Source organism: Rattus rattus, chromosome 4 (assembly GCF_011064425.1).
Source record: "Rattus rattus isolate New Zealand chromosome 4, Rrattus_CSIRO_v1, whole genome shotgun sequence".
Classification (NCBI taxonomy): Eukaryota; Metazoa; Chordata; class Mammalia; order Rodentia; family Muridae; genus Rattus; species Rattus rattus.
Window position 1 is genome coordinate 120,027,328 of NC_046157.1, and position 16,072 is coordinate 120,043,399.

The window sequence follows — 16,072 nt, forward strand, 5'->3', positions numbered from 1 at the left end:
ATTTGGTTTTGTCATAGAATATCTTGGTTTCTTGATCTTTATTGAGAGTTTTGCTGATATTGTTTCCTGGGCTGGCATTTTTGTTCTCTTAGGGTCTGAATGACATCTGCCCAGGATCTTCTGGCTTTCATAGTCTTTGGTGAGAAGTCTGGTGTAATTTTGATAGGTCTGCCTTAATATGTTACTTGATGTTTTTCCCTCATTGCTTTTAATGTTCTTTGTTTTGTGCATTTTGTGTTTTGACTATTATATGACGGGCGGAGTTTCTTTTCTGGTCCAGTCTATTTGGAGTTCTGTAGGCTTATATGTTTATGGGCATCTCTTTCTTTATGTTAGGGGAGTTTTCTTCTATGATTTTGTTGAAGATATTTAGTGGCCCTTTAAGTTGGGAATCCTCTCTCTCTCTCTCTTCTGTACCTATTATCCTTGGGTTTGATCTTCTCATTGTGTCCTGGATTTCCTGGATGTTTTGGGTTAGAAGCTTTTTGCATTTTACATTTTCTTTGATGGTTGTCTCAATGTTTTTTATGATGTCTTCTGCCCCTGAGATTTTCTCTTCTATATCTTGTATTCTATTGGTGATGCTTGGCGTCTATGACTCCTGATCTCTTTCCTAGGCTTTCTATCTACAGGGTTGTCTCCTTTTGTGCTTGCTTCATTGTTTCTATTTCCATATTTAGATCCTGGATGATTTTGTTCAATCCCTTTACTTGTTTAGTTGTGTTTTCTTGTAATTCTTTAAGGGATTTCTATGTTTCCTCTTTAGGGGATTGTGTGTGTTTACCTGTGTTGTCCTGTATTTATTTAAGGGAATTATTTATGGTTTTAAAGTGCTCTATCATAATCATGAGATGTGATTTTATGTCCAGGTCTTGTTTTTCCAGGGTGCTGGGATATCCATTATTTGCTTTGGTGAGAGAACTGGGCTCTAATGATGCCAAGAAGTCTTGGTTTCCATTGCTTTTAGGTTCCTGGGCCTGCCTCTGGCCATCTGGTTGTCTCTGGTTTTAGCTGGTCTTGCTGTCTCTGACAGTGTTTTGACCCTCTTGTAAGCCTGTTTGTCAGCACTCCTGGAGACCAGCTTTCTTCCAGTAATATCTGGGTACAGAGATAAGTGTCACAGTGTCAGTTGTGGAAGCAGGCAGAAATGAGAAGGATCCTGTCCCAGACTGTTCTTGTGTCCCTGTGTCTTGAGGTCTCCAGACTGGTCTCTCAGAGCAGAGCAGAAGTGGTGGTCTTCCCTCTGCTCTCAGGTATTTCAAAACTTCTGGAGACTGGCTTTCAAGCACTGGGTGTAGGCAGAGACCGAGACCGGAAGGATCCTGTTCCTGATTGCTCCTAGGTTCCTGTGTTCAGAGGGCCCTAGGCAGATTCTTCTTGGGCCAGGAATATGAGTAGAAGTCAACCTTCATACTTTTAACAGTTTGTACTGTTAGCACTTTGTCGTATTTGGTGACAGAAAGATATTTACAGTAAAATTGTGAGTTGAAATTGTAGGCTGTTTTATGGTCAAGTTGTGGAATTTCCTGTGCTGCTGTCTTTACATAGGTCCTCTTGGGGTTATGTAGCTCATGGCTTTGATAAAATTCATTAATTGTGGGACCAAAGAGTAAATATCATTTCACAGTGTTAGATTACAAATGTTCTGATGGCTTCTATTTCATATTATTCAAAATATTATCAAAACGTCATATGTGTACTCGTAGCAATTAGTTAATTTCCCCTCTCTGCTCCCTGGTCGGTAAGAACCAAAAAGAACCAAACTTTATTTTGGTTCCCTTAAATTAGAGCGAGTGTTCCTTAAAAAATCTTGCCTCTTCATAATTTTGGTTTACCTCTGGCCATGCAGGACAGTAAAGCTAAGCAGGTGTGCTTCTGATGGTGATACTTCAAGGAAATAAGCAGAAGTACATAGAGTAAGCTAGGACGAAAATTTAGGCATGATAAATAGGGGGCATCTAAAATTATAATTTTATTGTGAATTAATTTGCTTTCCAATTAAAACAAGAGAAAGGAGATATTTATTCAAATTCCTAGTTATAATTGTTTATGGATCCAGAATCAGTTTTGTTCTTTCTGGAACAAAAAGTTCTAGAAGTAACTGGAAGGATTACTATAGTAAGGTTTGTTGCTTACTTAATAATGATTTATTTCTTACAGAATATCATCTATACTTATACTCTGTTCTTTGTCTCATGAAACTTACAGCTTTCCTTGGAAAAAACAAGTTTAGGGATTAGAGAGAAGAGTGATTAAGAGCACTTGCTGTTCATTCAGAGAGATTGGGTTTGATTCAAAGCACCTGCACAAAGGCTACCACCCATTTATAGCTCCAGTTTCAGAGAATCCAGTGAGCTAGCTCTTCAGCAGGCAGCAGATAATGTGCATGTTGTGCAGACATACAGGAATACGAGCACCCATATATATAAAATATAAATAAATCTAAAACATACGATTTTTATTTTTTAAATAAACAGATTAAATTTTAATAATTTCATAATAATCATTTTATGAGCATTTTAATTCTTGCCAGTTTAAAATTTAATTTCTTTAATTCTTTATAGAAGTTACCGTGTGTTCGTGTTCTTCTGAGGTATCAGCAAAATTTGTTCTTCATGCAGTACAGCTTGTGAAGCAGAGAGCATATCGAAGTCATGAATTTTATAAGTTTTGTTCGCTTCCAGAAAAAGGAACACTCATTGAAGCCTTTCCTGTTCTGGTAAGTTTATCTAACAGGAAAACCCCTAGACATTTTGGGTTGTACTTAGACCATGTAAGAGATTTCAGATTCTGTTCATGCCTGTCAGTAATGCAGGATGATTGGTAATTTAATGAAGAATACTAAAATCCAGTACTGTAGAGACGGCTCAGGGCTTAAGAGTACTTGCTGCCCTTGTAGAATAGGCTACCTCAGCTCGCAGCACCCACTTGGCAGCTTATAACCATCTGTAACTCCAGTTTTAAGGGATCCTGTGCCCTCTCTGATCTCTTCATGCACTGGGAAAACACCAAATGCAAGCAAAAATTTATATCCATAAACTAAAAATAAATCAATCTTTAAAGAAAAAAACAGAAACCCTGAAAACCAAACCAGTTTTCATAGTGCTTAACTGTAATCCTAGCATTTGGGAGGCAGAAGTAGGAAGAGCTCCAAGACCAGCATGATTTACATAATGGGAATCTATGCTAATAAAATTTAAGCTGTGTTTCAAAAGTGAATTTTCCTCCTCTATTCTCCCCTTTTTAAAGTGCTATGGTGGAACTCAGGGTCTGTGCATCTAAGGCAAGTAGATGAATTGTACCCCAACCAATATTCATATCTCTTTAATTATGATACCTTGGTCAAAGATAAGTTCTAATCTTGGACCTTCATTTACTTTTGACATTTACTATCTTACTTAAAGTCCTATTGTTAAGAATCTCTATAAAGTAGTTTAATTTGCAGACAAAATTACCATCCCGTCTGTCTGTACCAGTGTTTGGAATGATGAGTCTTTCCTGCATGGAAGGTGAATGTGCGCTGTGCTTGCCGTGCTGCCCCTTTGGGTCTTCATTTCCTTCGCTAACATATGTCTCTGTTACTTTTGAGTGGGGTGTTGTTAGCTTTATTCATCTCCTTAAATGTACTAGGACAACAGGGCTTAGGATATTCTTTTAAAATTGATCCTTATAATGATATGACTATAACTTCATTGATACTGAAGTTGCCAGGTGGCTCTGAAACCAAAATTTACTCATGCCTATTGAGTATGCCTTATAAATTTTGTAATATTTCTTCTCATTTTGAAACTTAATTATGTTTAAATTGGGCCTAGGGTTTTTATTAATATGCATAAATAAATATGAGTAGATAATGAATGATAAAATATTTTGTTTCCTGTTACAAATCAAAATTTTGTTTTGAAACAGGTAATATTTGGTGTATGATGAAGAGTTAGAAAACAGAATCATTTTTAACATTCTTATTTTATTTCCAGGGTGGGAAAGCAATTGAATTTTGTATTGCTCGTTGGTGGGCAAGTCTCAGTGATGTCAATATTGATTATACCATATCATTCCATGGCATAGTGTGTACTGCACCACAGTTAAACATTGTAAGTACTATAACATTCTCATTATTTTTACTGTCATTTTTGTTATGAAAAATAACTTCTGTGGTACATGCAAAACTTATTGGAAAGTAATCTATAAATCTGAATATTCATGGGTCTTTAAAACTTGCATTAATGAATGTATGTATAAAATATTGTCTATTAATGTTTGAGAAGTTAATTTTTAAATATGTTTTGTAGCATGCATCTGAAGGAATCAATCGTTTTGATGTCCAGTCCTCTTTAAAATATGAAGATCTGGCTCCTTGCATAACTTTGAAGAGCTGGGTGCAAACACTACGGTACCTCATTGTTTTAAGAAATACAAAAGTTGATTGTTAATGGAAGAATTTTTTTATTGCTTTTTGTTTGTTTTTCTAATTTTTATCTATGTGATGCTAGCATTAAACGAATGATAAAAGTTTTATTTTGCTGTCTAGGAATGCTCTAGAGTTTCTAAAATGTGGCTCAGCACTACTTTTTATCCTCCTATCATCAGTAGTGTCCCTATATGTTGACCATTTTATTTCTTGACAAAACAAATTAACAGTTGAGACTGTTCAAGTCTACCTGGATACCTGAAAAAGTTGAGGAAAAGGATTGAGGAACTACTTAACAATAGTGCTTACTTTCCATCCATGTGTAAGACCCTCAGTTTAATGTCAGGCATTACAGCAAAGCAAATTAACAGTGTCAGATTTTTATTTTGTGAATGCACTGTTCATTGTTTGAAAATTTAGTACCAGAAAATCTCATTGACAGAAAAGAAATTTGTCTCCTAAATGTATGACATAAATTACTCCTGTGGAAGGTTGGGGATTTAGCTCAGTGGTAGAGCGCAAGGCCCTGGGTTCGGTCCCCAGCTCCGAAAAAAAGGAAAAAAAAAAAATTACTCCTGTGGAATGAGGATTTTCCAGTCTTGGTGTTGTGCTGCTGATACCTTGGCAGTGTCATTTCCTTAGGACAAGGACTAGCTATATCTCTGACACACGATGTGGCCCATGCCATACCTCAGCCCAGCACCAGCAAGTGTGGGTGAGTGTACACGTCAGAAATGTCCTTTAATGCTTACTGGTAATCATCACCCAAGTGTTGGGATTTGGCTGTGCTAAGAGCTCTGTGGTAACATTTTTAAGTGTTTTTGATCATGAACTTCTGTTCATGTCTTTGTAGTACTGCAGAAATTTAGTCAATATGGACTGTATATTAAATGTGCAATTAAAAGATTGCATAGTTTACTATAAAAGACAGTTTAAGGAGTAGTCCTCACCTGGGCATCTTTAACTGCTTTCTTTAAATGAAGTCTTGATGTAATTCATTGATGCAGTTGCCTTGTTACAGCCCAGTAAATGCAAAAACCAGACCTTTAGGATCAAGAGATGTTTTGCCAAATAATCGCCAGCTTTATGAGATGGTCCTGACATACAGCTTTCATCAGGTATGTGTTTCCTATTAAAATAGACCTGTGTAGGAAATTCCTATTTTGTGTACTATGAAATCACAGATGGAAAGATGTGGCTTGTCTTTGAGACCTAGTTTTTATTCAGAATTTATTGAGGTTTTTTGGTTGATAGGACTGGTAACAGAAAGAAAGAAAAACATAAAGGAAGGAGTTGCTACTCTGCCACACTGTTTCAGAGGGTACTACTCTCTGGGCTCTATGTGTCTGGACTTGCAGTCCGGCAGTACACTGTACCAGAGCCCACCAGCAAAGTAGAGCAATCTCTGAGGAGGGAGCAGTGATTAAAGATAGGAAAGGCAGAAAGAAGATACAGAGACAAGAGATAGAATTGGGAGGACTACTACTGTAAATGCTTACCCACCTTGACCTTGCCTGGCAAGTAGACTCATTCTTTTTTTTTTCTTTCTCTCTGCTTCAGAGAAACAGGCAAACTTTTACTCTGCTTTCAAAAATAGGCAAATGGCTCCAGACAGTACACAGTGGCAGTATGAACCTTTAGCAGAGGCTGCTCAGCTGAATTGCAGCGTGGTCCCTGCCACCCACCTCCCTTCAGTGAGACCCTGCCTCCTAGAATTTCAGTGATCTCCCAACACAACACAGCATCCCCAGCTAGGTACCAAGTATTCAGCATATATGAGAGATACTACACCTCTTGACCATAACACAGTTCTCCATTTTTAAGACCTAGCCTGATGATGCTCTGGAAAGAGTCAATAGTCAAAATAAGATCATTGTAAATGTTGGATCCAGGGGGTTTTTAGAGTCAATGAGATCTCAGTTCATATTATGCTTACTTTATTGAAGCATAATGTGAATTTAATTTTAATGTTACATACTGGAAGATTTTGATAAATTGTTAGGTTCTAGTTTTATAAAGAAATAAGAGACTATATGTTAGAACTATATTTGTTAAAAATGTATGTGTGAGTATAGAAAGAGAACTAGGTTTGTAAATTTTAAAGTTTACAAAAGTGCATCTATTTAATGCCAAGATAGTAACTATTGTATACTTTGAAAAAAAATGTTATAGGAATGTATTTTTAATGCTTTTTGAAACCGTGTTATTGTTATTATATATAAATCATATCAATAATTGTTTTCTTTTTTTAATAGCCCAAGAGCGGAGAAGTAACACCTAGTTGTCCACTCCTTTGTGAATTATTATATGAGTCAGAATTTGACAGTCAGTTGTGGATTATTTTTGACCAGAACAAAAGACAGATGGGCTCAGGCGATGCCTATCCACATCAGGTATATATTATAAAAAGTAATAAATTCCAAATTTCTTATTAAGTTATAACACTTAAAAGGTTTTTTTTTTTAAAAAGGTTTTTTTAAATACCATAAAGTTACATTCAATTTTCTGACACCTATGGAAATCTCTTTTGCTTATTGTAGTTATTAAGCAATAGACTTGACAGCTTTTCTGCCACATACTAGAGGATGTTGCTTACAAATACTGACCAGCAGAGCATTTTCAGTTGAGAAGGGACTTCAGCAAAGAGAGCACATGCTCAGCATGAACTCTTCCACTAGATCAGACCTCCAGTTCTAGTGTATCTGTTTGTTGCAGTATTTATCCCTCCTACACTCTGATTCTGCTTACTTAAAGACAGACAGTGAGTGGGAGACCGTAAAGTGATCTCAGGTCTGAGTGGAACACTGGGGTTTTAATAAGGCCTGGTGGTTTCAGTTTCTTAGTACCTTCAGATCTGAAATTGTACTGAGCATTGAACTTCATGCTGTACACTTTGTTTTTTACTGACACTAAAGGAAAAGAAGATCTCTTGACTTGTGGCTATTTAAAATTTTGTCTCTAGTTGAATTGTATTTGAAGAAATAAAAGATTTTTCCTGAAATGCTCATGATTTTTGCTGAATAAATAAAAATGGTTTATGGACGCTTTTGCCTTTAGTCGTTTAAGGAATGATCCTTGTTTTCCCCTGTCAAGCAAACAGCAGTCTCATCGCTATAGTCTGGAATGTTTCTTTCGTTACTTTCACATTGGCTCAGAAGACATTGCTTCTGCAGGGTACTGACAGCATCTCTATTCCATGAGCATGTTATTAGCAAAGTAGGGTGGAGTAGCTTTACATTCCTTGGCTCCTTGTTTTCTCTGCTTGTTATAAAGGAATGTGACACTTCACAGTTAAAATGTAAAGTTTTACAGAAGTCACACATGTGCATATACATGAATGTTTTAGATAATATACAAATCTAGTTTTGACTTTGACTACCACTTCATGCTTCTTATGACCCATAAACGAAAGTATACTTGCTTTTCTTAGTTATTTATGAACATTGATTGTGTGAATATGTAGATACCCTGTGGTGCAAAAATGAGGACATTGGGGTCAAAACTTACTTGAGTTCATGTATGACAGGCAAACCACTTGATATTTCAATTTCTTCCTGCTCACCAACACCCTAGACACTTTGAGTATAGCTGTCTCATACCTTGTACATTCTATAAATGGAACTGTCTCTTTTGTCCTTTTACTCTCATTTTACTGAACTAAATTTACTTTTTCCAAATGTTTTCTTTTTTTAGTATTCTTTGAAATTGGAGAAAGGAGATTATACGATTCGATTACAGATTCGTCATGAGCAAATCAGTGATTTGGATCGTCTCAAAGATCTTCCGTTTATTGTTTCGCATAGGTTGTCTAATACCTTGAGCTTAGATATTCATGAAAATCATAGCCTTGCACTTCTAGGAAAGAAGAAATCAAGCAGTTTGACATTACCACCCAAATATAATCAGCCATTCTTTGTTACTTCCTTACCTGATGATAAGTAAGTGGTGATGTTGATGATACTGAATGACATTATGGTTCATATGTTAATCTAGATTTATAATTTGCTATCATTTTAGTCTGAAGTTATTTCTCAGTTTGATTTTTGAAAATTTGGACATGGGAAATATTTCGGTTTGGAATTATTTTGATGGTTTTCCTCTAAGTGTTTTTGTGAAACTTTTTCTTCTGTTACTTTTTCCCTTTTTAATTCTCTCATTAGAATACCTAAGGGGGCAGGACCCGGATGCTACCTTGCAGGCTCCTTGACATTGTCAAAGACTGAGCTTGGAAAGAAAGCTGTAAGTACTAGTGTTTTACACTGAAAGTACCTGTTTAAAATTTCCCATCTCTTTGAAGATGGGCTTTAAGTCCATATTTCAGAAGGGGTAAAAGAATACCTGCAGGGAGGGAACAGTAATTGTTTTTCTTTTCTTTGAACTGTCAGTGTAGGCAAATTAATATTTGGTACCTTTTTAAATGTGTCATTAAAAAGTATTTTATGTTCTTTTCTACAAGCCTCATGTCCTAAAACTATCCCAGCTCAGTTCCTAAAGTTCTTGACATCTAGTCATAATTGGTTGAAGCAAATAGAATATGTAAAATTAATAGCATGCCCTAGAATTTCAACCATATTAGAATAAGTCAGATTCTCTTCATTTGTTTCTAAAGACCAATCTGAAGATTTTATTAATGGATATTGACTCACATTTGGGAAGGCTTGTTGAGGTCTTGTATAATTATGTGGAAAATGTACAGTGTTTCTTGTGATGTTGCTTTTTATAGTTTCAAAATGATGCTTTTTGTTTCTAGTTTAGAGATAACTGTTATTAGAAACATAAGGGTATTTATTTCAGGTTTTTCCATCTTGTCTTTATTACAGATTTATTGCAGAAAATGTTTTTTATGTGAATCTGTCACCCTTTATCATAGATCATTTTGGTGTAATACAATTCTTACATCTGTGTATTTCTCATTTAGCATTAGTTCATACAAAACTATGTAAGTCTACTTAACCTAATCCTGGGATCTATAAATGCTGTTGTCAGAGTGAATTCATCTCATTTATCTTGAAATGTGTTTTTCTTGTCACTGTTCAACCAAGGTCATATATTCATAGCCACTGAGGAATAATTTGGGGATTTTGTGCTTAGAAAACGTTTACTTTGACATCTCTCAGGGTGCATTTCAGTGTGTACTCTTACTCATACATACTTCAGTGTCATTTGAAGTAAATCAGCACTTGATACTGGACTTTGTTCTTGAACTGATTTAAGAAATCCTCATAGATCTTTTTGTAGATTTACCTAAATAGTTGCTTGTGTGGGACTTGTACTGAGCTTTTCACCTAGATCATAGATAACCCATCTCACAAGTCCGCTGCTCATGGAAAGTATAGCAGAAAAGAAGTATTGGCAGAGAAGTGTTCTTACAAGAATTCACAAATAGTACTTCCTGACTATATTAGAGGCAATATTGAAATTAAAAGTGCTTGGAATTAATTGTTGCTAGCTGGTAGAAAGGTTGTTTATAAGAAAATAGCAATAATCTAAAGTTATTGAGTATAATTGCTGTTGGGTTCTTATGTAAACTTTCCTCAGCAGTTTCATACTTCCTACATTTTGGTAGGAAGGAAAGGAAATGCCATTTTACTTCACTTTGCCTTTCATTGTAGCCCTGAGTGTTACTTTGGTTTTTTCTTTTTTGTTTTTTTTTGTTTTTTTTTTTTTTGTTTGCTTTTTTTTTTGTTTTGGTTTTTTTCTTAGGTTTGTGTATTGGTTGTAACCTGTATACAATCAGACTCTGCAGACTGTCAGCTAAATTTAAATGTTTTTTTAATGTTTTAATGATAATAGAATTTAATCACTAAATATTGAAACTAAAATGCAGGAAAGAATTTTGCCTTAAAATGGCATATTTGATTGCATTTTTATTTTTAAAAATTGGCATGGCAGTGCTGCTTTCTTTAAAAGCATGCCATTTTGGTCACAGATCTGACCCTTCTGAGTACTGTGACATACAGATGGAATGTTAAATTGGAAGAAAGTTAGGCAGAGGTGGTATCTCCATCCTGTGTAGATTATGCATGTTTTCTTACAGAATGTCGTTCTAACTCCCAGGGGCAGTCTGCAGCAAAACGACAAGGAAAATTTAAAAAGGTACTGATTGTCAGTTCTTAAAAACGATGTCTTAAAGCCTTATTTACATAGTTATTAAACTTTTTTCTCTCACTATTATAAAGCTTTATTTTTAAAGAATCTCTCCCTTAGATTTCTTTCTTTACATTCTGCAGTATAGTTCTCTTAGTTAATACCTACAAGCAGTGTTGACATATTGCCTTTCTGTAAAAGGCTTTTTAAACTATAACCCTATGTTTTATGTTCCATGTTTATGGAATATGGAAATCATTTATTAAACCATATTTTCCAATGGTATGGGTGATTTTTGTTGCTTCTCATTGGTTTAGATAAGGTGTCAAGTTGAAAAGTTTGAAATTTTGCATATCCAAAGTCATAAAGAGATGAATGCAATGGAGAACAGTCATTATTTTTAAAATCTAGGACTGGCGAGATGACGCAGTGGGTAAAGGTACTTGTTGACAAGTCTAACAGCCTAAGTCTGATCTCCAGGACTCACATGATGGAAAGAGAGTTGTAGTCTGACCTCTACATGTGTACTATGGCATTCACCTATACACACACTAAAATAAATAAATGAACAAGTAAACAAATAAATTATTTAAAATTAAGAAAAATGTAAAAAAATCTTATAATCTAAAAGCCATTTTAAATGATTTTGTTAATAAACTGGTTTCTACTCTTGCATCTATCCTAGTTATAGGAGGACAGATTAAAAAATATCAAATAAGAATTTCCAACTAAAAGCTGAATCTGTAATAAAAATACAGACAGATTTGATGCTATGAGTAGTTGATTCTACTTGTTTTCTGTTAGCATATGAGAGTCTGTATTGACTGCTAGACCCACATTTAACTTAAATGTCTCTACTCTGAGTACAGAGAAAGGGATACATTTGAGGAAGAGCCATTCAGTGGTCTTATTTATCCAAGAGGTATTGTAATGGAAGAAACAGTTATGTTTTGTAGTATTGAAATGTCATCCAGAATGTTCTTGTTGTGTATTGATAAGCTCTAGTACACCATAAAGAATCTTCTAGTGAAGAAACTGAAGACCAGTATTTCTCAGATGGTTGACCCATTTAGGCACAATCTTAATCCATTTAATGATTCATAACAGCATTTTAAAAATATTATTTTATGCACTGATATGTGCCTCTGAGTTTCCATGAATAGTTAGAAAAGATTTGCCCAGAAGTCAACTACAAAAGGAAGCATATTTCAATAAGGGTTTAGGCATTTCTTTTCTTCACTTGTATTTTTTAGTTGGCCTACAATTGGGCTAAGGATATACAAGGTATAATAGATAGTACTGAAGCACGAGATTATTACTGGAAGCGGAATAAAGCTGTGTGACAAACTTGCAAACTAGAATTACTTCTGTCCATCCCTTCCTATCAGTACAAATACATGGCATAGTACAGCTCTTTCATAAAAAGCAATTATAAAGTTACAAAGAAATACTTACACATATAATTTAGATTTTTTAATAAACTATAAATGGCACCAGTGATATTAATCTTTAAAATCGTCGAGCTTTCATAAAGCTTTTACTTTGATAACTAATAATTGAAGCACTCAAGAAACTGGGCCTTTTGAACCATAACTAAGAACTAAGAACTAAGTGATGTGTTATGCTGTCTACTGGGCAATTACTGGTTTTACAGATAACATTGTTTCTGAGAAGTATTCTTGGTTTGAATACTATTGAAATACTTAATGGATAGCTTACAAAGGTTTTTGGGTTTGGGATTTTTTTTTTTTTTTTTTTTTTTTTTTTTCCAATCTTAATATGAAGTTTCTTTTATTGAGAACGCTATAGATTTCTACTAAGAATATTCTTAAATGGCTTTTTTAAAACAACACAGTCATTCATGTTTAAGGTACAAAATCATTACTATTAAATTAACTATATATTAGTTCCTTAAGTGAGTTGAAAAAAATGTTTATTAAAGAAAGAGTGTGATCATGGTGGTACAATATAAAACAACTGCCATTTTCCTTATGATTAGAGTTTATAAATACAGCATTTATAATTTTAATAATAGAAAATTCTTGTTGTGAAGTATTTTTTTAATGTTTTACTAATATTTTATTGTACCGTTATTGATTTTTTTTTCTAAGATCATAAACTTTTACTCATTTTAAATGATAGTTCAAGCTTGCTATAATAGGATTTTATATTTTCATAGGTGTTACCTTTATTTCGTATATTAACATATTACTCATTAAATTCTATTTTCCATACTAAAACAGTAATAAAATATGCCTTATCTTTGTAATTCAGATGAGATTGCCTTCCAAAACATAAGTTTCTGTACATGGAAGTGTTTCCCACTTTCTAGCCTCTTAAATGAATAGGGACTGTCAGGCGAGTGGTGACTACAGTCTATGTAACATGCTATGTGAAGGACTTGATTCTAAGGGTGATAAAACCATATTTACAGTAAATATTGAAGACTTCTATATCTTTCATGCTAAACACATGACAATGTAGCTACTTTCTTGAGAATTTGATGTTATAGGGTCAGGTTTTTCAAATACATTTTTGCTTTGTCTGGGGGCAATCAGGAAAGTGATCTGCAAGCAAGCAGTGGAGAAGAAAATAAGCTGAGCATGGTGGGGCCTGCCCATAATTCCAGCACTGTCAAGAGTTTGGGAGGAAGGACTCTGAGACACAAACATGAATTTAGAGTCAACATGGCTTCTATTGTGTAGAGCCGGTCTCAGGAATACAAATAGTGGTGGTGGTGAGGAAAGAAGGATGGATAGGTGGCAGGGTCCTAAGGAAGCAAGCCCAACAGTAGACCTGTTTCCTTTTCTAGTCTTGTACCTTGTGTGAGCCTTTGTTCTTGGGCTCTGGCTCCCTTACCCCAGAGAATATAACAGTGAGCTGCAGATAAATTTTTAGGGCTGTCTCATTTCTGTTTTCTGCTTTTTAAAATGGGTCATGAAGAGATGGTGGCGTGATAGTAGAGAGCAGCAGTCACTCCTCATGGACCGTTGCATCACTCACTTTACCCCAGAATCCAGGATCAGATACTGTTAAAGTGCATGCGTTGTTTACACAGAAAAGTCCTATTTGGGGGACTCACGTTTTTCTGAAGTAATGTCAAAGGGGTAGTATATGTCCCTTTGGTAATATGTTTGTTCTAATGTTAGAAACTTCATTAAAATAGATGTAGATACTAACTTAGCAGAGTTTTAATATAAACCTGAAAATAGAATTTGAAAAGCTGACTTAAATAATGACTTAATTGAGGACAATCAGTTTGTTGCCAAAAATTAAGTCTAAGCATTGGTCAATATTTCCAAAGCAATATATGTCTATAGGAAAGATACATCATAGAGAAAGTAATAAAGCTACCCTTTTCTGCCTTCTTCAAAACAGAAGTTTCTCAAAGAGTTGTAGGCTTACTTCCCTGTTCTCTGTATCCTTGGTTTTTATCTCAGGACAGTACTCTTGCCAAGGGGAAAAGTAGGATTCTTGCAGCCAAGTCTCTTCTCCATTATTCACCATCTTCCTTCTGGTTTAGCAGTTGATCACTCCATTCTTTTGTTTGTTTGAAACTCACTTATTTATTCTGTATGAGGAGTGGAGGAGAACAAGAGGGAAGGAAGGAAGGATATCTAAGGGCAGTCAGTTTTCTTCTTCTGTTGGGTAAGGCCAGGGATCAAATCCAGGCTATCTATCGTGCTTAGCAGCAAGCACCTTCACTGTGTCGACTGTCTTGCCCTCCCTACTGCTTCTTTCTGCATGGGCATCCTCAAGGTTTTCAAAACCCCAAATTCCTTTTGGTTTGTCCCTGTCTTAGAACGTCTTTGGGCCAAGCAATAAAACCAGATCTACTCTCTTCTATTCTCTTATCTCTGTTAGTTTTATTCATGTCATGACTTTAAGCACTGTTGGCAAACATTCTTAGCTCTATTCATTTTCTTTTGTTTCCACAATGTATTATTTAGTTCCACACAATGTAGAGATTACTAGGCTTGTTTGCTGGTTTGTTTTTCTACCTCTCCTTTTCTGTAGTCTGTTCTTAAGACTTAGATCATCAAGAGTTACAAAATGTAAGCCCTATTTTTAACATATATATAAAGCCAAGACATTAAAAAGCAGTCTTTAATCACTGTCTTGCATAAAATATTTGATAGGCTTCTTCATATACTTAAAATAGGATCTACATTTTTAACCATGTCCTACCAAACTCTCCATGCCTGTAGTCCACTTTCTTGGTTTATATATAACTTTTCATATACTTGCTTCAGGTTTTTGTACTTGTTCAATTTCCACTCCTAGGCTAAACTCTTGGGGTCAGGGCTTTTCCTCTCTTCAGCTAGGTTATTCATGTTTTCATTTAGCTTCACTGACCTTTCCATAACCTTTGTTTGTGTGGTTTTCCTATCTTACCCAACAGTCACTGTCCTTTATTGATTCATTTTTGTATGTCATATGTCACTCTCAGAAATTATTTACTTGTGTGTTTATTGTCTGACTAACTTTAGGTGGACAATGTATTTATAAGTGCTGGAATAGTACTTGTCTACTCTGCCCTATTACTAAGAGAAAAATAATCTTTTTAGTGTTAACTTGTTTTCTTCTGTTCAGCTTTGAAAGTACAAAGTACATTGACTGTCCTTAAGGTGCAACTGAGAATGCGAAAGACACTCAGGAGGAAAGTTCTTACCTCTTTTATTTTAATGGAACGAATAAAAACTTAAGTGATTTTAAAGTTCAGGGGGAAAACTTAATTGAAAATTGGTATTTTTTTATGTTTTTGAGCCTTCAGATGTGGAATACAATGTAATACAACTTAGGCAGGCAAAACCCATATTACAAGACTCTGAGCTTTTGACAATGACTGTAAAAGGTGTGGAATGAAGTACATTAACCTAGAGCTTTCTTTCGCCTTCCCAGGATGTGATCCCTGTTCATTACTATCTAATACCTCCACCAACAAAGACTAAGAATGGCAGCAAAGATAAAGAAAAGGATTCAGAAAAAGAGAAAGATTTGAAAGAAGAGTTTACTGAAGCGTTACGAGATCTTAAAATTCAGTGGATGACCAAGTAGGTCATTTTAGTGGGTGCCAATCGTGTGAGTTTTTCTAAACTAATGCATTGTGTGTGTGCATAGACTTTACTCAGAAATCTCAAAATTGTTGACTTTGATGAGAGAGTTGCAGGATTTTTAACTTCTCTTCTGTTTATACTTTGTATAAACATATACAATTTTGACAATAAAGTATGTAAAATTTTATTTTAATTTGCTCCGGAGGAGAATTTTATTGAAGGGCATAAAAAAGAAAAATAACTCTTTTTTTTTTTTTTTAAAAGAAATCACCATTGCTTTTATTATTTGTTCTCTCTCTGAGCATGTAGCAGTGAGAGTAATTATATACCCTACTTTTCCAATTAATTTGGTGTTGGGCACTTCCTGTGTCATTTAATAATTTAAAATTCTATTTTTAGTGACTTATACTTTGTTATTTTATAAGTACAGTATAGTCTGATAACTTACTTAGAATATATGTTTATAGCTTTTCTCTGTAATTTGGTGATGACTCTTTCTTATACACTCAGTTTATTT

General features: G+C 34.8%; 1 protein-coding gene across 3 annotated transcripts in view; it reads left to right on the forward strand.

The window, feature by feature from the left end:
- Tpp2 (tripeptidyl peptidase 2) overlaps positions 1-16,072 on the forward strand; it is a 73,137-nt gene that overhangs the window by 43,970 nt on the left and 13,095 nt on the right. For 2 of the 3 annotated variants that reach the window (XM_032901034.1, XM_032901036.1), the window contains exons 17-25: positions 2,565-2,719; positions 3,978-4,094; positions 4,293-4,393; positions 5,433-5,529; positions 6,667-6,804; positions 8,105-8,349; positions 8,572-8,650; positions 10,469-10,507; positions 15,401-15,552. In XM_032901034.1, the coding sequence (XP_032756925.1) occupies positions 2,565-2,719; positions 3,978-4,094; positions 4,293-4,393; positions 5,433-5,529; positions 6,667-6,804; positions 8,105-8,349; positions 8,572-8,650; positions 10,469-10,507; positions 15,401-15,552 (1,123 nt within the window). The remainder of the gene's footprint in view (positions 1-2,564; positions 2,720-3,977; positions 4,095-4,292; positions 4,394-5,432; positions 5,530-6,666; positions 6,805-8,104; positions 8,350-8,571; positions 8,651-10,468; positions 10,508-15,400; positions 15,553-16,072) is intronic. The other variant, XM_032901035.1, reaches the window with a different exon arrangement.